Below are 19,651 nucleotides of genomic sequence, written 5' to 3' on the forward strand. Positions count from 1 at the left end.
AAATAGGTAAAATAAGAAATGCTTTGTTAAAAGTCATTGATATAAAAAAGTTTGATGTCCATGGAAAAAAAAATAAGTTTCCAGTATAACGCTTGATTGGTTCGATACTTCAATTTGAAGCTGTTGAATTATTTTACAGTAGAACGTGCATAAGGTCCAACCAATTACTCAGCAAACTATAATAAACGAGTGATGAACTTAGATTTCTGGTAGCCTAAAATCACTAGCTTCTTTATAAAGTTTCCACTATGTCACATATTCTCGGTGTTTTATGTTAGGAATAGGAGCATCTCCGCTGAAACCCCGCCGCAACTTTCTCCCAACAAAATAGACATTTAGACTTTATTAAGAGACGACGACTTCAAAGTCTTTAATTATAACTTAATGACTTAATAACTCGGGTCATTTTTTAATCTTTGTCTTGAATTTTTCTCCTAATTATTTCCGACTAAAGAAACACTTTCCCTTAATTTATATATAGGTGACCTGACCACCACTCCTTCCGATCATCATGACTCGACGTGGCTCGAGACAAAACTTTTAATATAAATGGACGAACTTTTTGTCTCAATCTCGTCAACCTTTAGCAAAACCTCTTGCATTACTGATCTTCTTCTTCCACTTGGTAAGTCTTTCTCTGCCCCCTCTTCATGCAATGGTTGACTTTTTTGTTTGTGGTCGTGGAAGTTAGTAACTTAAATCTGTGTTTCCAAACTATTTGTGTGATTAGTTTAGGTTTGCGATGGACAGTTCTGAAGCAGAGCTAGATAGAATTGAGGCACAAAGGTCAACAGATGCGTCTCATGATCAACAGAACAGAACATACTTACCCATGAACATACACGGTTCACAAGACTTCTCTCAAAGCGGAGGAGATGGCGTCACGCCACTTACAGGAGACACCGAATCTGTGCCAGAGTTCCTTACTAACCTTAGATTGTCGGATCTTTACGCTATCCGTGGTGAAGATGTCCGGATGATTCCAGAGGTTTTTAGTAAAATAAGTGATGGGAACAAAGAATGTCTGGAGAAGTTGAGAAGCCGTGGAATTTCAGTGGCACGTATCAAGAGCAATACAGGAGATTCAATTCTTCATCTTGCTGTTACATGGGGTCATCTAGAACTAGTGAAGGAGATTGTCTGTGAATGCCCGCGTCTTCTCTTGGAGCAAAACTCAAGCGGTCAGACACCGCTACATGTGGCGGCTCATAGCGGTCATACCACTATTGTTGAGGCTTTTGTCGCATTGGTAACATTTTCTTCAGCTAGACTGTGTAATGAAGAGAGTGAGAGAATGAACCCATATGTTCTCAAGGACAAAGATGGAAATACTGCTCTGTACTACGCGATTGAAGGGCGCTATTTCGAGATGGCTGTATGTCTGGTGAACGCAAACCAGGATGCTCCTTTTCTTGGAAATAAGTATGGAGTATCTTCCTTGTTTGTGGCAATAAATACTGGAGATGTATCTCTTGTGAAAGCAATTTTGAAAATCATAGGCAACAAGGACCTTAAAGGGAAGAAGTCTAACTTGGAGTCAAAGTTACAAGGGCAGAAATCTCTTGCACATGTTGCTTTGGTGACCCAGAGTATAGGTTTGTTTTTCGCTTTAACCAGTAGCAGCTGCATTTATTCTATTCAAATATGTAAAACCAGTTTGAGACGGGAATTTCCTCCTCAAGGCGGTAAAAATATTTGTATGTATACTAATTGTTGTTCCCAATTGTTTGAGCAGGTGTCCTTGATGTTATTCTTGATGAATATCCAAGTCTTATGGACGAGCGAGATATAAATGGTTGGACTTGTCTTTCACTCGCAGCACATATAGGGTATTATGAAGGAGTATGCAACCTCTTAGAACGATCAACAAAGGGTGTTTATGTCTGCGACCAAGATGGTTCTTTTCCAATTCATACAGCTGCAGAGAAAGGTCATGAAAATATTGTTGAAGAGTTTATAAAACGATGTCCAGGTTCAAAACACTTACTTAACAAACTTGGTCAGAACGTTCTCCACATTGCAGCAAAAAATGGGAAATTTTGGATTTCGAACATGTTGATAATTAATAAAGATACGGAACATCTGGGTGTTGGGCAAGATGTGGACGGGAATACACCTTTGCATCTTGCCGTCATGAACTGGCACTTTAAATCCATTACTTGGCTTGCTAGGAGTAGCAAGATACTGAAAGTGCGGAACAAAAACGGCTTAAGAGCTAGGGATATTGCCGAGAGAGAGGTGAAACCCCACTACATCTTTCAGGAGGTATGTATAATTTCGTTTCATACAACAAAATTTGATATCACATAAATGATTTATAGCTCGACCCCCATTTTTTGAGTTACAGAGGTGGACACTGGCGCTCTTATTATACGCTATTCACTCAAGGGGTTTCGAATCTGTACACTCATTAACAAAACCGTCAGTGCCACTAGACCCTAAAAATAACAGAGATTACGTCAACACTCTTCTCCTGGTAGCTGCTCTTGTAGCCACAATGACGTTTGCTGCAGGTTTTACAATACCAGGTGGGTTTAACAGCTCTGCTCCACACTTGGGCAGGGCAACTTTGGCCACTAATCCAACTCTCTTCATTTTTCTGGTACTTGACATCTTGGCCATGCAAAGTTCCGTTGCAACAATAGGTATTCTTATTTGGGCGCAGTTAGGTGATCCAGTGCTCATTCGCTCATCCTTACATGTGGCTTTGCCCTTACTGCTTTTTGCTTTACTCTGCATGCCCTTGGCATTCCTTTTTGGCGTGGTCACTGCAGTTGGGCATGTGAAATGGCTTGTAGTCATCATTTGCATTATATCTGTTTTATTCTTTTCTTGGGCGATCTTTGTCCTTGGCCCTCACGTCATGCTACAACGGTCATACGTTTCTCCCAAGTACGCTGGTGACTTTCTCGTGACTTTTATGCAGTATAAAGACATAATTGGGCTTTTTGTGTCTTTGATAAAGTTTCTTTTTTGTGGTTGTTATTAAGAGTTTGTAGCCTATTCAAAGGCATTCTTCGTATGAAAAAATCATCAAAAGTTTATTGATGAAAGGAGATTTTTGTTCTCTTTCAAAATAAAAATAAAAAGCTAGATATGATGGTCTCTCTGAGAAGCGGTATCTTGGTAGCTTTAACTGATAGCTCAACTCACTCAATCCGTAGTCATCGAACACCGACTTCACAAGCTTGTCGTGCGTTATTTCCGTATCTATTTGCACAACTCTACACCATTTATCGACGGTGTTAAATACAAATTCTTTACCCAATCGTATCGAGAGAAGGATGAAAGAAGAATGAGGAAGACGGTGATGAATTGGAAATTCCGATGATGTGAAAAACTCATGTGAAGAAGACGAGTTGAAAAAAAAAACGTTTCGTATTTCCTTTGATGATGATGACATGGACTGTTGCATCCGACATCATTTTTTTAATTGATGAAGTGACAAGTAAGCCACCAAACAAACATGAAAATTTGCCTAAATAAATCAGCCAAATAAAGTTATATGTTAGTCGCAACATGAATACTATTACAGTAATTAAAAACGAAAAAACGGCAAGTTACTTCAGCCGTTTAGCAAACAAAATAAAACACACACACATGATTCGATTGCTAACCAACACAAGAAACAAAACAAACACATCTTTGCCTATAAGATAATGTGTATAAACCATACAACTAGTGATGTGACGGAGGACAATGAGAAGACTATTTCATTATGCTGAACCGTCCTTGACGTCTTAGCAGTTAGCACTGTAAAATGGGTTCATATCATAGTAAACGAATCACTCTACACAACAATTACATGCTAAAAACTAAGAAGCTAAGTTACCAAATTCTCTATAGAAATAGCAATCACTTACAATAACCAATGCTACATAACAACTTTTGAGTCCATAACTGATAAATTGATAGAAACTGTTTGAATTTGCAAACCCAAAACCGTTTCTTAGGATGGAGAAATGGGTTTGTATTTTTCTATTTCCGATCAAGGAAAAATATATCAGGCAACAACTGCGGAAGATAGGGCATTTTGGGATGAAGGAGGAAACCATAGTTAACAAGCGGAAACAATTTCAAAGGTTGATTTCAAAGATCATAAAGTCAAAGTCAAATCCCCATAGAGAGACTCGGTTACGGAAGTGTTGGTATCCGAATATCCGATAGTCATAGCCTCAGAACTTATGTTAGAATCAATAGGTTTAACCATGCAGTGTGCACTTTGGAAATCAAGCCAAGAAAAGCTATCCACGCAAACAATTTGCGTTAGAGCGAAATCGGATAAAGAGAAAGAAAATATAGGATTTAAAAATCTTATAGCGAGTAAGACTTATTTGAAACATCGTCAAATTTACTTCTTTTGGTGTATATTTCTCATTATATGGCGTATATATCTGTTTATGTAAGAAATTGTTTCCAAAAATTACTGTATACTGACTTTGTAATCTTGTTTTGATATCAATGAATTTATAAGGAAAAAAATAAAATAAAAATATAAAGTATGATGTACATGTAAAAAAAGTTGTTTCAAGCGTAATTGTTTTTTGGCTAGAGAATGAATATACAGCAACAGTAAACTAATAAACTTGCGATGAACTAAAATTTCTGGTATTCCTACAATCAATGAATCACTAATTTATCTATAAGTTTTAGCTATATCCGCTTAAACCCCGCCTCAACTTGCTCTCTGGTCTGGGTATAGTTGGGCTACAACAGTGAAACCGTAATTAGGAAAGAAATGATAAAAACCCAATCCAGAAGCTTACTGCAAGATAAAGAGAAAGATCATGAAGAGGTAGGAGTGATTCATATAACAAACAGGGTCACGTTGTCACTTTCTCCCAGAAAAATACAAATTTAGACTAACTATATAAGGAGACGACTTCAGAGTCTTCTAATGGGTTAGTATAACTCGGGTCATCTTTTAATCTCTGGCTTTAAAGACATGGTAAGATTCCATATATATGAAAACTCTGTGTGTGGTGGATTGCTTTTTTCATTTAAGGCAAAGATAGGTTTTAAGGCAGAAGACAAGAACGACCTTTGGCTTATTTATAGGAGACCACCACTTTCACTTGAGTCGAGACAGTAACGACATTTAGAATTTGCATTACTCATCTTGTCACTTTCTCCCAGGAAAAAAAAATACAAATTTAGACCAACTATATTAGGAGACGACTTCAAAGTCTTCTAATGAGTTAGTAACTGGGGTCATCTTTTAATCGCCGGCTTTCAAGACATGTACAATTTCATATGAAAACTCTGTGTGTGGTGGATTGCATCCAAGACAGTTTTAAGACAGAAGATAAGAACGGCCTTTGCTTATTTATAGGAGACCACCACTCCTCTCGATAACCATGACTCGAGACATTAACGACTTTTAAAACTAAGGGACGAACCTTAAGCAAAAGCTCTTGCATTACTCAAATTCTTCTGCCACTTGGTAAGTCTTTTTCTCTGCCCCTTCTGCATGCAATGGTTGACTTTTTTGTTTGTGGACGTGGTAGTAACTAGTAAACTTAAATCTGTGTTTTCACTTTTCAAACCATTTGTGTGATTATTTTAGGTTTGCGATGGACAGTTCTGGAGCAGATCTAGATAGAATTGAGGCACAAAGGTCAATGTTAGTTTCTCATGATCAACGGAAAGGTACATGAGTCATAGGGTGGCCACAAATTTTGAATATTCATTACATGTGCTTTATTAACGAGTATAGTGACCCTATATAAATTATTATTGACACCTATGCAAAACCAACCAATCTACATAAAAAAGATAAGGAAAAACTATTCTACTTGATTCTTGTTATAAACTAGGATATAACACTAGGATATAACTAGCAATATACCACATAACAATTATATTGTTTTATAAAAATTTAATAAAATTAGTCTTATTCAACATGTCTTTTATTAACAAAATAATTAATAAAAATATAACCCATATGAATTACCGGTTAATAATATTTTAACTTTTTATTAATATCGATTCAAACCTGTTTCACCATATAACATGTCTCACAATATAACTTGTCCTATATTATTTTAAATTGTTTATATGTTTAAATATATTTATAATATTTTAAACTTTTTAATTGAATTTGGATTTATTAATTATAATATTATAACTTAAAAAATTTACTATATCAGGTAAACTTAAACATTTCAACTATAAAAAAAACCGTATAGAAACTTTGTAAATTTGGATATTTACTAAGTTAAATTTCATGTTCATTAAGATTCGAATTCATTTTTTATCTTATTTTTTTTATGGCTCTGAACGATTGTCTAAATATTTTAGCTGATGTTGGATGTTGAACTCAATTTATTTTCTATTAATTGAGTAATATATGTTCGTTTTAAACAATTGGAATCACAAGAATACAGACAAATTAAACTTTTTATGTCTTATATGATGATTCAAAATAATTAAAAAATAAATCTTAATGATAGGAGAATCATTCTTTTAAATTTTATGATTTTTTTATTTTATAATTGATGTTAAAATCTTTTAATTGTAAAGTTGTTTGGTTATAACTTATAAGTAATGACATTCTTTGTAAATACTAACTGAAAACAAAGTTACTCTCTAAAATGTAATTCAAAAATATTAATATAGATAGTTAAGAACTAATAAATGTCACTATCCAAGATTTATATAATTTAGTAAAAAATCTACATAATTTTTTTTTAACAAAACGCGCAAGTGTTTATGTTCTTTTCTCTTATGAGTCTTCAACTTGACAAATCTCGATTAGTTAAAATTTAGATTAATTTTGAATTGACTATTAGATAAAGATATTTATGATTTCATTAACTTATTATATTCTGATATTTACAAATTTATATTTTAGATTTTTCATAAGTTAATTGATTTCATAGTTAGAACTCACAAATTTTGTCTCATGAAATGTAAGACGAGTGGTTAATTCGATTGATGAAATAAAACAGTAGAAATATTTTGGCAAAAAGAAAACAATCGTAAGTGATACAAAATAGTTAGAAGTGATAAAAATTAGCGATAAGAGAGCTGTAAAACTTTCGATATATCTACATAAGATACTAACTACTATACTAGTAAATAACTATTTTGACCCTGGTAACAAATTGTTTTACCAGATTTCTCTCACAGCGGAGGAGTTGGCACCACGTCACCTACGGGCGACACCGAACCTGTGCCAAAGTTCCGTACTAACCTTAAATTGTCGGATCTTTTCGCTCTCCCTGGTGAAGATGTCGAGATGACTCCGGAGATTTTTGGTGGAATGAGTAATGGGGAAAAAGAATGTCTGGAGAAGTTGAGAAGCAATGGAACGCCAATGGAACGTGTCAAGAGCAATACAGGAGATTCAATTCTTCATATTGCTGCTAAATGGGGTCATCTGGAACTAGTGAAGGAGATTATCTTTGAATGTCCATGCCTTCTATTCGAGCAAAACTCAAGCCGTCAGACACCGCTACATGTGGCTACTCATGGCGGTCATACCAAAGTTGTTGAGGCTCTTGTTGCATCGGTAACATCTGCTTTAGCTAGTCTGAGTACTGAAGAGAGTGAGGGACTGAATCCACATGTTCTTAAGGACGAAGATGGAAATACTGCTCTGTACTACGCCATTGAAGGACGCTATTTGGAGATGGCTACCTGTCTGGTGAACGCGGACAAGGATGCTCCTTTTCTTGGAAATAACAAGGGAATATCTTCCTTGTACGAAGCCGTAGACGCTGGAAATAAATTTGAAGACCTTGTGAAAGCAATTTTGAAAACCACAGACGACAACGTGGACCGTGAAGTGAGGAAGTTTAACTTAGATTCGAAATTACAAGGGAACAAACATCTTGCACATGTTGCTTTGAAGGCCAAAAGTATAGGTTTGTTTTTTGTTTTCTTTAATAATCAGTAACAGCTACGTTTAATCTGTTAAAATTATGTAAAACCAGCTTGGGACGAGAATCTCCTCCCCAAGATGGCTAATTGTTGTTCCCAATTGTTTGAGTAGGTGTCCTTGATGTTATTCTTGATGAATATCCAAGTCTTATGGACGAGCAAGATGAAGATGGTAGGACTTGTCTTTCATACGGAGCATCCATTGGGTATTATAAAGGACTATGCAACATCTTAAACCGATCAACAAAGGGTGTTTATGTCTGCGACCAAGATGGTTCTTTTCCAATTCATTCGGCTGCAAAAAACGAACATTACGAAATTATTAAAGAGTTTATAAAACGTTGTCCAGCTTCAAAATACCTTCTTAACAGACTTGGTCAGAACATTCTCCACGTGGCGGCAAAAAATGAGGCCTCTCTTACTGCATATATGTTGATGCATGATAAAGATACGAAACATCTGGGTGTTGGGCAAGATGTGGACGGGAATACACCTTTGCACCTTGCCGTCATGAACTGGGACTTTGACTCCATTACTTGTCTTGCTAGCCGTAACCACGAGATACTGAAATTACGAAACAAAAGCGGCTTAAGAGCTAGGGATATTGCCGAGTCAGAGGTGAAACCCAACTACATCTTTCATGAGGTATTTCTGATTCCGTTTCATACAACACATTTGATCCCTCATAAATGATTTATAGCTTGACCTCCATATTTTTGGAATTACAGAGGTGGACACTGGCGCTCTTATTATACGCTATTCACTCAAGTGGTTTCGAATCTGTTAAGTCATTAACAATACAGTCAGTGCCACTAGACCCTAAGAAAAACAGACATTACGTCAACGCTCTTCTCGTGGTAGCGGCTCTTGTAGCCACAGTGACGTTTGCTGCAGGCTTTACAATACCAGGTGGTTATATCAGCGATAGCAAAAAACCAAACTTGGGCAGGGCAACTTTGGCCACTAACCCAACTCTCTTCATTTTTCTGCTTTTTGACATCTTGGCAATGCAAAGTTCTGTTGCAACAATATGTACTCTTATTTGGGCGCAGTTGGGTGATCTAGCACTCATCCTCAAATCCTTACATGTGGCCTTGCCCTTACTACTTTTTTCATTACTATGCATGCCCGTAGCATTCCTTTTTGGCGTGATCACTGCAATTGCCCATGTGAAATGGCTTTTAGTCACCATTAGCATTATATCTGGTGGATTCTTCCTTTTCGCAATCTTTATCCTTGGCCCTCACGTCATGCTACAGCGCTCACACCTTCCGCCCAGTTCTGGTATATTTCTCAAGACTTTTATGCTGACTATAGACATATCTGAGTTGTTTGTGATTTTGATCAAAGCTTGTTTTGGTTGTGTGGCGTGTTCCGAATAAATCATCAAAAGTTTATAGATCAAAGGATATTTTTCTTCTCTTTTTTTTTTCTTTCAAAAAGCTACGAGATATGCTGGTCTCTAGCTCTGAGAAGCGGCATCTTGATCATACAACTCATTCGAAGTCCTATCAGAATTATCTGTAGTTGTAATAAAGCGTGAAAAGTATATCATTCGAAGAGATTTTCCTCTAAAATAATCGAGTGATATTTTATTATTCGGTTTAGTGGATACCAGTTTACTAATCTCTCGAATTTATGAACCACATTCAAAGGAGATGAGTTTAACAAAAAAAAAAGGTAAATTGTTTTTTATTCTCGTCGTGCGTTCCACATGAGTCGTTTTCAAGAGCAATATAGACGATACTTCACAAGAATTATTATTTTTGTTGGGGTATAAAAATTTGAAGATACGTTTGGCAACGACAATACGACGTTAGATTGTTCCAAGAGGTGCAAAAACTTAGGGACCCTCTTTATTCGTTCACTGTAACCACTGACCACAACATGACTAGGTAGACTCTTCTTTTTGTCAATGTTGATGTTTATACGATTTTGATGAGACTGGCTCTATCAAGATATGAATCTCTGATCATATCTCCACTAATCTTTCATCTTGTTATTCCCTCATTTACTTTTGATTTCCTTCTCTCTCTCTCTTTTTTATGTATACAAATTTTTCTTTATTTCGCTTCACTAAACCCCACCATGTAATTGTGTGAGTTTTGGCGAAGTGGCGCAACACCGTAGAGCACACCAACACTAACCCAATCCATTTTATGACCGTAAATTTTGTTGTTGATTAGTGTATTTTTTTCTTGTTTAGTTATTCTGAGAAGTAAATTTTTTTTTTACAATTAGTTTTTAAACATAGTAAAATAAATTTATGACAGATTATAATATTATTTTAAAAATCAATAATATCTAACAAATTAAATAAACAAATCACAAATTACTATATTTTAAATAAATATTGATAATTTTAATTATATTATTTTGTTTATTGGTTAACTCGCAGGATATGCGAGTTAATTCATTTGAGATTGTAATCCGCCATATACTAACTCGATAACCCTGACTTTTTAGAAATCTAAAAGTATAACCCTATAATAAAATAGATTATGTCCAACTCGCGGATTCTAAACCTGAATTGACATGGCGGAACCATTCATAAAACCATACCAATTCTTGCGTTTTGGAAAGTTGGTTTCCTTTTCATTTCTTTGAATTTGATCCTAGATTGTGTAGTTCTCAAGCTCATGCTCTTGCTCGTCAAAAACGTATCAACGATTTGCTTTTCCTTTAGACGTTCTTGCATCGGATTGGTTTACTCAACTCCACTCGATGAAAAAGTTACTATCTTAAAAAGAACAAATGCAAATTCAATAAAATTCCCCAATATCTACGCATGAAAATATGATTCTGTCTTTTTTTTGTTTGTCTATCTTTCAATACTTTAAAAAGTGTATTTCTAGAGGCGATTTGTCATTTCCCGAATAGGAATTTGAGTAAAAAAAAACACTCTGTTTTTTATTTCCACTAATATCAAATCGGCGAATATAGTTCCCACCATTCTTATCTCCTTGTCGTCACTCGGAATTTTTTAAATAATAGGATCGCTTTAATAATATAATCTCTATAATTTATAGTTCCTTTTCCAATATTGGCGTCTCCGTTGAAGCTTTCCACAAATCTCAAATTTGTTTGGAGACTCTCAAATGTATCCTTCTCTCGACGATGATTTCGTCTCTGATTTGTTTTGCTTCGATCAAAGGTTCGTCCTTTCGCACTCTTCTCTTCCTTCACCTTCCTCTGTTTTCTCTATCTCTTTCGATTCAGTTGTTTTATCGAATTTGATCCCTTTTTTCAATTGCAAAATCATATCTTTAATGTTCAATTCGATTTCTGTGAAAAGTGTTGTTGTTTTTTTCGCATTTCAGGGGGAAAGGTTGTGTCTTTTGATGATAATTTGACGAACCCTAATGTATCTGAAAGCTGTTAAATTGAATAGGAGAAGAAGTAGCTTTATGGATGTTGTTGTTTATATTTACTCCTATTGATGGATGTGAATCTTTTTGGTCATGATGACTCTTGTAGCAATGGAGCAGAACTTGATGATTACACACAGTTTGGTGTAAATTTGCAGACTGATCAAGAGGATACCTTTCCAGATTTTGTGTCATATGGTGTGAATTTGCAGCAGGAGCCAGATGAAGTCTTTAGTATTGGAGCTTCTCAATTGGATTTGTCCTCGTATAATGGAGTTTTGTCGCTAGAGCCAGAACAGGTGGGGCAACAAGATTGTGAAGTTGTGCAGGAAGAAGAAGTAGAGATCAATTCTGGTTCATCTGGTGGAGCTGTTAAGGAAGAACAGGAACATTTAGATGACGATTGCTCCAGAAAGCGGTGAGTTTTGAAAAAATATAAACTTTTTGTGATTTGGTGGTAGTTGGTTGTGTTTTTAATTGAATCTGTGATGGTTGTTGATAGGGCAAGGACTGGATCGTGTAGCAGAGGAGGAGGAACTAAAGCGTGTCGTGAAAGGTTGAGGAGGGAGAAGCTAAATGAGAGGTATGTTTAGAGCTTAGTCTATGTTTTTGTTTTGTGAAGTGAGTTGTCTCAAGGGGAAAAAAATTGTTGTTGTTCTGTTAGGTTTATGGATTTGAGCTCGGTTTTGGAGCCTGGGAGGACTCCTAAGACTGATAAACCGGCTATACTCGATGATGCAATCCGTATATTGAATCAACTTAGAGATGAAGCTCTTAAGCTTGAAGAAACTAACCAGAAGCTTTTAGAGGAGATCAAGAGTCTCAAGGTTGGTTGTTCATTCACTTTCACCTAAACCAAGAATCTTGTTCAATGGGATGTGAACAGATTTCTAAGTTTGTATGTTTCTTTATAGGCGGAGAAGAACGAGCTGAGGGAGGAAAAGCTGGTGTTGAAGGCGGATAAAGAGAAGACAGAACAACAGTTAAAGTCTATGACGGCTCCATCTTCAGGGTTCATACCTCATATTCCAGCTGCATTTAACCACAACAAAATGGCTGTTTATCCAAGTTACGGTTACATGCCAATGTGGCATTATATGCCTCAATCCGTTCGTGACACATCTCGTGATCAAGAACTCAGGCCTCCTGCTGCTTAAACTCTCAATTGTTTTTTTTTGGTACCCATAGGGAACTCATAGAGATTTCTGAATCACTTGGTTTAGGATTCTTCCGTTTGGCAAGTGTAAAAGCTTTACTCTTGATCTTGGGTTGTATTTTTCTTATAAAATAAATATAACTCCAGAAACTTGTGATTCTTCTCTGATCTATGAGTTCGAAAAGTTCAGTTATCAAAAACTTTAGCTCAGACCAAAAATGTTGCTCTCGTTGAGAGTTGAACTCAAGACCTCCCGCTTACTAAACGGGTGCTCTAACCAACTGAGCTACGAGAGCTTCTTGCTGTTGTATTCTTCGCTATATGAATAATTATTTTTACCATTCACTGAGTAGCAACAAATTAGCCAATTAGGACCAAAGTGACAATGAATTTACAAAGGTTGAGCTGATGGCTATTCCGTAGGTTAATAAATCAGTCGCGTTGTGAAATAAGTTGGAACAATAACATTGAAGTGGTGTCTCTAAGAAACAATAATCCATAAATATTTCTACAAAAAAGTGTCATAAAAGCTTCTTGAAGTAAGCAAAATGATTTGCAGAGATTTTGCCTTTCAATGGCCTCATCAGATAGACTCTTTAAACCCATCCTGGATTCCAAAATGAAAATAAAATACAGACCGAATAAAACCGATGAAAGATATGGCTTCTTCAGTTTGCTTTTGCCTTTGGAGCCTTTTTCCTGAGTTGCCTACCGTGTTTCCTTGAGTTTTTCATTCCAATGAAGAAGAGCAGTCCTCCAAGAAGAGCCAAGCTCTGAAAAGTTAACACAGAATAGAAAAAGATCTCAGGTCTATGTCAACAGTTGTTTAAACTTTCATTAAACAACCAATATGACATTAGCTAACCTGTGTAAATTTTGAAAATAGTTGGCCGAATTCCTTTCTGTCAACATCGTAGTTGTAGAAATCATACAGAATTGGGGTGGCAACGGCTTGATGCAGAAGCTGAAACCAGATTTCATAGAGTTAAACAGGGTTGTTTTCGTCATTCTGATAAGCGACAATATATTCGAAGGAACAGTTGGTGCATACCAAGAGATAAGCTCCCAATGAGCTGCCAAAGACAAACAATAGTCCCCCAATACCCTTCAAGGCTATAGCAGCAGCAACAAGAATCTTCATCTGCAAACCAAAGCAAAGTGAATAAAACAGGAAAACAAAAAAAAAAACGATTTGGTTACTGTGTTTGGACAAAGAATGGACATGAAGAAGCACATACATCGACTGGTGGCAATTGCTGGCCAGTGTGAGTTGTCACATGGTTTACAAAGGCATTGAATTTTGGTTTCAAAGATTTAGCTGATCGGCCACCATCTTCACCAAAATCATTGAACCTGAACAATGAAGTCATTAAAAATATTGGAACTTTCAATCAGTGAGGGAAAGAACAAAAGTGAGGTAAACTGTCTCTGTAGAGACTCAAATAGCAATGCTTTTCAACTAAACCAAGCAGACAGTCAAGGGGAACAAAGAAAGTTTTCTTCAATCAACGTATAAAGATACTACATTTGTAACGTCAGAAGAATTGTGTAACTTAAAACAAGAAATTAGAAGAGAAACTCCTTATACAGGCATTCAATATATGAGTTCATTGGTTGAGTCAAATTGATTCACAACAACCATAACAAAGCACCTAGTAAGATTTTCTTGGTTTCAAGACTTTAGAATCATGTGCTTAAATAACCAACCACCAACTACCAACTACCAACGAGACCAACTCAACAAGAAACTTCGCAACTTCAGGACAACCCACTTAATGAGTAATAAAAGAAAGAACTTAAAAAAAACAAAGTGCTAAAATTAGAGAATGATGTAATAACAGAAGAAAACATAGCAATGTTCGACAGTTATTGACCAATCAGAAACAAAATCTAACCAGAGATATCTTATCTATCAAATTCAACCCCAGCAAAGCAAGCAAGATCCATACTTTTCCTTCACTGTCCAACATTCTATTTCTCTTTCTCCTCCAAGAACTCACTCACTCAGCTATAATCGAGCTAAAACCTAAATCCATGATTCATAATTTGTGCACTTCTCTAAGACAACAGAGACAAAGAGCCCCCAGATTTTGAATTTTCTCAGATATAAAGAAAAAGCAGATCCTACTTACAGATCTAAACCGAGTAAAGAAGAGGAAATTGCTTACTCTTGCCATGCGGAGAGAAGAAATACGGAAACAAACAGAGCTCTACCAAGGAAAGAAGCTAACTCCATTGAAGCTCTCTCTTTGCCTTTTTTTTTTTTTTCTTCTCCGAATCAAACGCAGATACCAGAAAGAGAGAGAGAAGCGTCAGATTTGGGTCTTTAAATCAACAGACAGGAGGAGAAAGAAAACGAAGAGGCTGATTTTGAAATATTTAGAAATTTTTGGGGTCAAAAAGGTGAGATTTTTATTTCGTCGACCTACTCGCGCGAGTACAATGATGTTGGTTTTTGTACTCGCTACTTCGTTGGGAAGTAAACGCCACGTAGGATGCTTTACACGTTGCCTGGCCAATGACGTTCGTCCGAGTCATTTCAAGTATTTAAGCCGGCAACCAATAAAACGCGACTCATTATTACTAACATTTTAAATCAAAACTAACCTCAAATCAAATACCAAACTATTTTATCACCCTTTGGTATTTATTTAGAAAATCAATATAAATTTGATATTTTAAATAAATAAAATTAGTTTTATTTTAGGATAAAACTGAAAAAATTTATATATGAAATCGTGTATATGAATCTGGGCAACTTTTAAATAGTTGAGATTTTGTTTGGGAATTTTTCTATTTAGATTCATTCTGTTTTATGATAATGGTAATATAAAGAGGTTAAATTTTAAAAAGCAACAATTTTACTTAAATTTATTTCATATAATATAATTTAATACAATTTTGCATAAAGTTTTAAAAAGAATTTATACTGTGAAAAAGGGGTCACAACTAAAATTATCATTTTTTGGTGAGTTTTTCTTGTCGTCTTGTATGCTAATGCTGGTTTAATTATTACATGTCTGGGAGTGTGTAAATTATCTTTTAGGAACATAAAAGACCAAGATTGATAGATGCGTTTTCGAACGAAAAACAGTTTGTGTTTTAATACCGGTTTAACATGGCGTAATTTCAGCAATCACAAATTCACAACACCGTTTCTCCTTCTCCGATAACTACTACAACCCGGTTATCTCTAGTTCATCTAATTAGCTCTAAAACCGATTAAACCGGTTCCATATTTTAAACAACCAAGCCTAAGAACAAGCCCAACAACAACACTGAACAAGCCAACATTGAACATGTTTATTATTTCTGTGATCACAGTTCTAGAGTTTAACATTGTCTCTTTCTCCCAAAACATGTGTTTTTCAAATAAACCAAAGATTCACTCTCTGAAAGACGCTTTCTTAGAGCTTAGGTGTTGCAAACACTCTAGTCTCTAAACCAAGAATCCCACAAAGCTCCGGATACAAACTCTTCCTTATCGACGCATAAACCTCACCGCTCCATTTCTTCGCCGCCAATTTCTCACCAAGGCGCACACTAGCCACAACAACACCTTCCTCACTATCATACGCGGCCGAGTCAACAATCCCCAAACCCACCGCTTCTTCTCCTCTAATCTTCTTCCCACTCAACAACAGCTCTCTCCTCGCCGCACTCGTCCCGATCTTAGCCCTAACCAACGCCGAGAAATAATCCGGCATCGAAAGCCCGATGTCAACTTCACTCATATACAGAACCCCACGATCTTTCCTCATGAACACGTAATCATGGCTCAAAGCCAAAATCAATCCCGCGGCGGCGGCGTGGCCGTTCAAGGCGGCGATCGTCGGCATAGGGAGATCGAGAAGCGCTGCTACCACCGGTTTGAATGATTCAACCATTTGGTGAAGCCGGTTTGCGGCTCCGGTTTTGGATCCGGCGGTTTGAGCCCATGCAAGATCGAATCCGTTGGAGAAGAATTTGCCGTTGGCGGTGGTGATGAGGATGGATCCACGGGTGGATTGAGATTTGGCTTGTTCGAGAAGGGAGAGAATGGTGGCAATTGTGTCGGGGTGGAATCTGTGTTCGCCGTCTCCGGTTAGGGTTAGGAGGAAGAGATCGCCGCGTTTCTCTAACGTACACATGGTGGTGATCGGAGGAAGAAGAAGATTTCTGGATGATAATGAAAACTTGAAATGTGTGAGAAATCGTGTTGTTGTTGAATTGTGCAAATATAGAGAGAAATATACCTTATCCTGATTGGTCTATGTTTCCATTTTGGTTCAATCTGTTGTAAAGGCCCATGGGCCGGCGTGTACGAGATCTCTTTTTTTGGTCAAACATAATTTCATTTGGATTTAATACCAAATATAATTTAGACCTTGAATGGTACTAATATCTAACATGTTTTTAGTTTTTGATTTTTCTGAAAAAAAAATTTAATTTTTCAATCAAGATTATGAAAATAAATATTTTCTCTACAAAAAGAGCATCTAGTTTTTTTAAAAGGGTTTTCGCAAATTTCTAGAGAAAATTCAAAATCTCTTTAAAAAGTTTTATCCTCACTAATGTCAATGAGAAATGATATAAACCATCTTTTCCTTTCTCATAGGATTCTTCTTCTTTCCTTTTTTCTTTAAAGAAATCTATAATTTTAGTTACACATGTTTTTTTTAATACAATTTATCTTTATAATCGTTTTTTTATATATTTTATTATCGGATGACTCAGTAAGTCTCGGTAAAAACATACCGAAATGCTACCGAATATACTACTTTCGATCTAAATAGAATTGTACCGTCACACTATCTGATCTTCATAGTCGTTTCCTCGTCCGCCTTGGATGTCCACTCACATCTCGTTGGAATTAACGACAGAAGAAGAAAAAGCATAGCTCAAGTGTAACAAGAAAATATGTGTTTATTGTTTGGTTTTTCCATCTTCGTTACTGACTTATTGTATTGGTTTTACATTCAAAAAAAAAAAAAAAAATGGTTATTTTTGTGTAACACTTCCTCTCTCTATATACAATGTTGTCTTTTGGATTAATTCCCCACACCATATAAGGTTTCTCGTGGGTTGTCTAATTCGGTTGAGTTTGGTTGATCAGACTGCACCCGTTTCTCATTCTATCTTATGGCGATATATACGATTATGGTCATATGACGTAATTTGGATATTATAAATAGATGCATGATGTGACATATATTGCTGATGCTAGTACGATTATCAAGTATGAATTACAAATATTCTAGCTAATATAACTTATCAATAGTTGTATTGATATGGTTATTAATATTGTTAAAATTTCAACTAAATGAAAAATAAAAAGACGTAGGTTAGATTAATTATGTTTTATTGGTGAGAAACAAATACGTGCTTAGTGAAATGGACGTTGACTTTTGTCGGCAATATTCATATTTCAACCATTTTTCTCCCAACAAGACAATGAGAGTTTCTAGAGGTTGTGAGTGGCCAAGTTATTTGCCGTTAAATCAACCATCCGACAAAGCTCCGGATACAAACTCTTCCTAATGGTTGCATACACCTCACCATTCCATTTCTTAGCGGCCAAACTTTCTCCAAGGCTCACTGTAGCCTCCACCACACCTTCCGCACTATCATGCGCCGCTGAGTCCACGATCCCGAGAGCCACCGCTTCTTCTCCTTTGAGCTTCTTCCCGCTCAGTAACAGCTCCCTTCTCGCGATACCTGACCCAACCTTAGCCACGACCAACGCCGAGAAGTAGTCCGGCACCGGTAGCCCGATGTCCACCTCGCTCATATATAGAACCCCACGGTCTTTCCTCATGAAAACGTAGTCGTGGCTCAGCGCAAACATCAGCCCCGAGGCTGCCGCGTGGCCGTTCAAGGCGGCGATCGTCGGCATTGGAAGATCGAGGAGGGCGGCTAACACCGGTTTAAAGGATTTGACCATTTGGTGCATCCGTTTTATAGCACCGTGTCCAGCGGATTGAGCCCACGCGAGGTCAAAGCCATTGGAGAAGAACTTTCCGTGACCGGTAGTGATGAGGACGGATCCTTTTGTGGATTGAGACTTTGCTTGTTCAAGAAGCGAGAGAACAGAGGCGATCGTGTCGGGGTGGAATCTGTGCTCGTCTTCGCCGGTTAGGGTTAGGAGAAAGAGATCGCCGCGCTTCTCTAACGTACACATGGTGCGTACGTTAAGGACTTACTGATTTAGGATGGTACAAGAATAAGGAAAGAGTTAGTAGAAAACTGTGATATAGAAGTGAGTGTTGAGTAATTAATAGAAGGGAACCCAACTGTATATTTATTAGACGTGCTTTGCCACCGAAGTCTTTAAATTGGGTAATCTTCCCAACCATTTTGGTGTCAATGTTATTAAATGCAGACGAGACAAATGTGTATGAATGAATGTGTGACTTTCTTGCTGAAAATGATAATTGTAACTGTTTGTCCTTGGACGTAATTACCATTTTGTTCTTTCGCAGCTATTGGCTAAATCAATTTTGGTTTCCTTGTCTCCACTTGATTAATATTAACAACCTTTTTTTAGTGCTTACACACTTACAACTGTTCGTATGATTTTTTAGATATCTTGTCATGGCTTTTGAATCTATGAACTTTATTTTTGAAGCATGATTGATTGAGATCTCTGCTTTAGCATTACTCATGGACACATTCCATAAGAGACCGACATGAGTAGTTAAATTAGTTCACTAACTCTTTAAGTTGTGCAAACAACATTAGTTAGGTTAATATTAGTCCGCCAACTCTTTAATTTATTAAATACACAAGCTACATAGAAAAGAACAGTGTCTTTAGATCCATACTTGACCAGCCGGTCTAACCGATAAAACTGTTAACTAGACATATAACAATCATTATTTTACAAGATCCTATAATTCAAATACATATTCAAATATTTATTTAATATGCAAAGATTTTTATTTTATACCGAATAAATACTAAGATTTATCTTGTTTATTGACTTTTATTTTTAAAAAATTTTATACCGTATTTATGTCCGATCAGAGCCGTCCATGAACGCAATAGGACCAAATTTATGCTTGCGGCCTCAATTACTACAAATAAAATATTGACCTAATTTTTTTATAACTTTCAGTAAAAACGTTGATTATTTGATTCTTAGATACCTATGGTCGTCAAAAGTTTGAGTCCATCTACCTTCATTTACCTTGTTATTTTTTCATTTTCACTCATTAAAATAGGTCTAAATTTTGTTCTTTGCTTGCAATCTATTAAATACTAG

The 19,651-nt window shown here is 36.4% G+C and overlaps 6 protein-coding genes and 1 non-coding gene across 14 annotated transcripts; 3 read left to right on the forward strand and 4 right to left on the reverse strand.

The window, feature by feature from the left end:
- Positions 1 to 515: 515 nt before the first annotated feature.
- On the forward strand, positions 516 to 3,109 carry AT4G14390 (Ankyrin repeat family protein; the record flags this gene model as incomplete). 4 transcript variants are annotated; one of them, NM_001340933.1, is made up of 5 exons in its annotated part: positions 529 to 625; positions 731 to 1,595; positions 1,736 to 2,265; positions 2,348 to 2,528; positions 2,629 to 3,051. In NM_001340933.1, the coding sequence occupies 4 exons, from the start codon at positions 743 to 745 to the stop codon at positions 2,643 to 2,645; spliced, it is 1,581 nt and encodes a 526-aa protein (NP_001329543.1). The 4 variants fall into 4 exon arrangements, with proteins under 4 accessions (NP_001329542.1, NP_001329543.1, NP_001329544.1 ...); NM_001340932.1 differs by having other exon boundaries at positions 516 to 625; positions 2,348 to 3,109; NM_001340934.1 differs by having other exon boundaries at positions 550 to 625; positions 762 to 1,595; positions 2,348 to 3,020.
- A 1,961-nt stretch (positions 3,110 to 5,070) lies between these two features.
- On the forward strand, positions 5,071 to 10,101 carry ACD6 (ankyrin repeat family protein). 3 transcript variants are annotated; one of them, NM_117519.4, is made up of 5 exons: positions 5,071 to 5,443; positions 5,567 to 5,649; positions 7,119 to 7,868; positions 7,997 to 8,529; positions 8,613 to 10,101. In NM_117519.4, the coding sequence occupies exons 2-5, from the start codon at positions 5,574 to 5,576 to the stop codon at positions 9,264 to 9,266; spliced, it is 2,013 nt and encodes a 670-aa protein (NP_567430.1). In that variant the 5' UTR covers positions 5,071 to 5,443; positions 5,567 to 5,573; the 3' UTR covers positions 9,267 to 10,101. The 3 variants fall into 3 exon arrangements, with proteins under 3 accessions (NP_567430.1, NP_849381.1, NP_849382.1); NM_179051.1 differs by having other exon boundaries at positions 5,358 to 5,443; positions 7,132 to 7,868; positions 8,613 to 9,508; NM_179050.2 differs by lacking the exon at positions 5,567 to 5,649 and having other exon boundaries at positions 5,352 to 5,443; positions 8,613 to 9,508.
- Positions 10,102 to 10,302: 201 nt separating this feature from the next.
- bHLH104 (basic helix-loop-helix (bHLH) DNA-binding superfamily protein) lies at positions 10,303 to 12,573 on the forward strand (the record flags this gene model as incomplete). Of its 3 annotated transcripts, none has more annotated exons than NM_117520.4 (5): positions 10,303 to 11,038; positions 11,362 to 11,670; positions 11,755 to 11,835; positions 11,917 to 12,079; positions 12,167 to 12,573. In NM_117520.4, exons 1-5 carry the CDS (start codon positions 10,983 to 10,985, stop codon positions 12,407 to 12,409), a joined length of 852 nt encoding a protein of 283 aa, NP_567431.1. In that variant the 5' UTR covers positions 10,303 to 10,982. The 3 variants fall into 3 exon arrangements, with proteins under 3 accessions (NP_567431.1, NP_849383.1, NP_001328258.1); NM_179052.2 differs by having other exon boundaries at positions 10,684 to 11,038; positions 11,205 to 11,670; NM_001340935.1 differs by having other exon boundaries at positions 10,684 to 11,670; positions 12,167 to 12,409.
- A 57-nt stretch (positions 12,574 to 12,630) lies between these two features.
- AT4G14415 lies at positions 12,631 to 12,704 on the reverse strand. The gene has a single exon. It is a non-coding gene; the product is annotated as a tRNA-Thr (tRNA).
- A 52-nt stretch (positions 12,705 to 12,756) lies between these two features.
- AT4G14420 (HR-like lesion-inducing protein-like protein) lies at positions 12,757 to 14,902 on the reverse strand. The gene is made up of 5 exons (NM_117521.4): positions 14,577 to 14,902; positions 13,647 to 13,761; positions 13,460 to 13,549; positions 13,274 to 13,372; positions 12,757 to 13,181 (listed from the first exon to the last, which is right to left on the reverse strand). The coding sequence occupies exons 1-5, from the start codon at positions 14,642 to 14,644 to the stop codon at positions 13,077 to 13,079; spliced, it is 477 nt and encodes a 158-aa protein (NP_193178.1). The 5' UTR covers positions 14,645 to 14,902; the 3' UTR covers positions 12,757 to 13,076.
- A 445-nt stretch (positions 14,903 to 15,347) lies between these two features.
- On the reverse strand, positions 15,348 to 16,763 carry IBR10 (indole-3-butyric acid response 10). Its single transcript, NM_117522.3, has one exon. The coding sequence runs from the start codon at positions 16,536 to 16,538 to the stop codon at positions 15,816 to 15,818; it is 723 nt and encodes a 240-aa protein (NP_193179.1). The 5' UTR covers positions 16,539 to 16,763; the 3' UTR covers positions 15,348 to 15,815.
- Positions 16,764 to 17,495: 732 nt separating this feature from the next.
- On the reverse strand, positions 17,496 to 18,840 carry HCD1 (3-hydroxyacyl-CoA dehydratase 1). Its single transcript, NM_117523.4, has one exon. The coding sequence runs from the start codon at positions 18,566 to 18,568 to the stop codon at positions 17,852 to 17,854; it is 717 nt and encodes a 238-aa protein (NP_193180.1). The 5' UTR covers positions 18,569 to 18,840; the 3' UTR covers positions 17,496 to 17,851.
- Between the last annotated feature and the right edge of the window lie 811 nt (positions 18,841 to 19,651).

The sequence above is a fragment of the Arabidopsis thaliana genome, chromosome 4 (assembly GCF_000001735.4).
Source record: "Arabidopsis thaliana chromosome 4, partial sequence".
Classification (NCBI taxonomy): Eukaryota; Viridiplantae; Streptophyta; class Magnoliopsida; order Brassicales; family Brassicaceae; genus Arabidopsis; species Arabidopsis thaliana.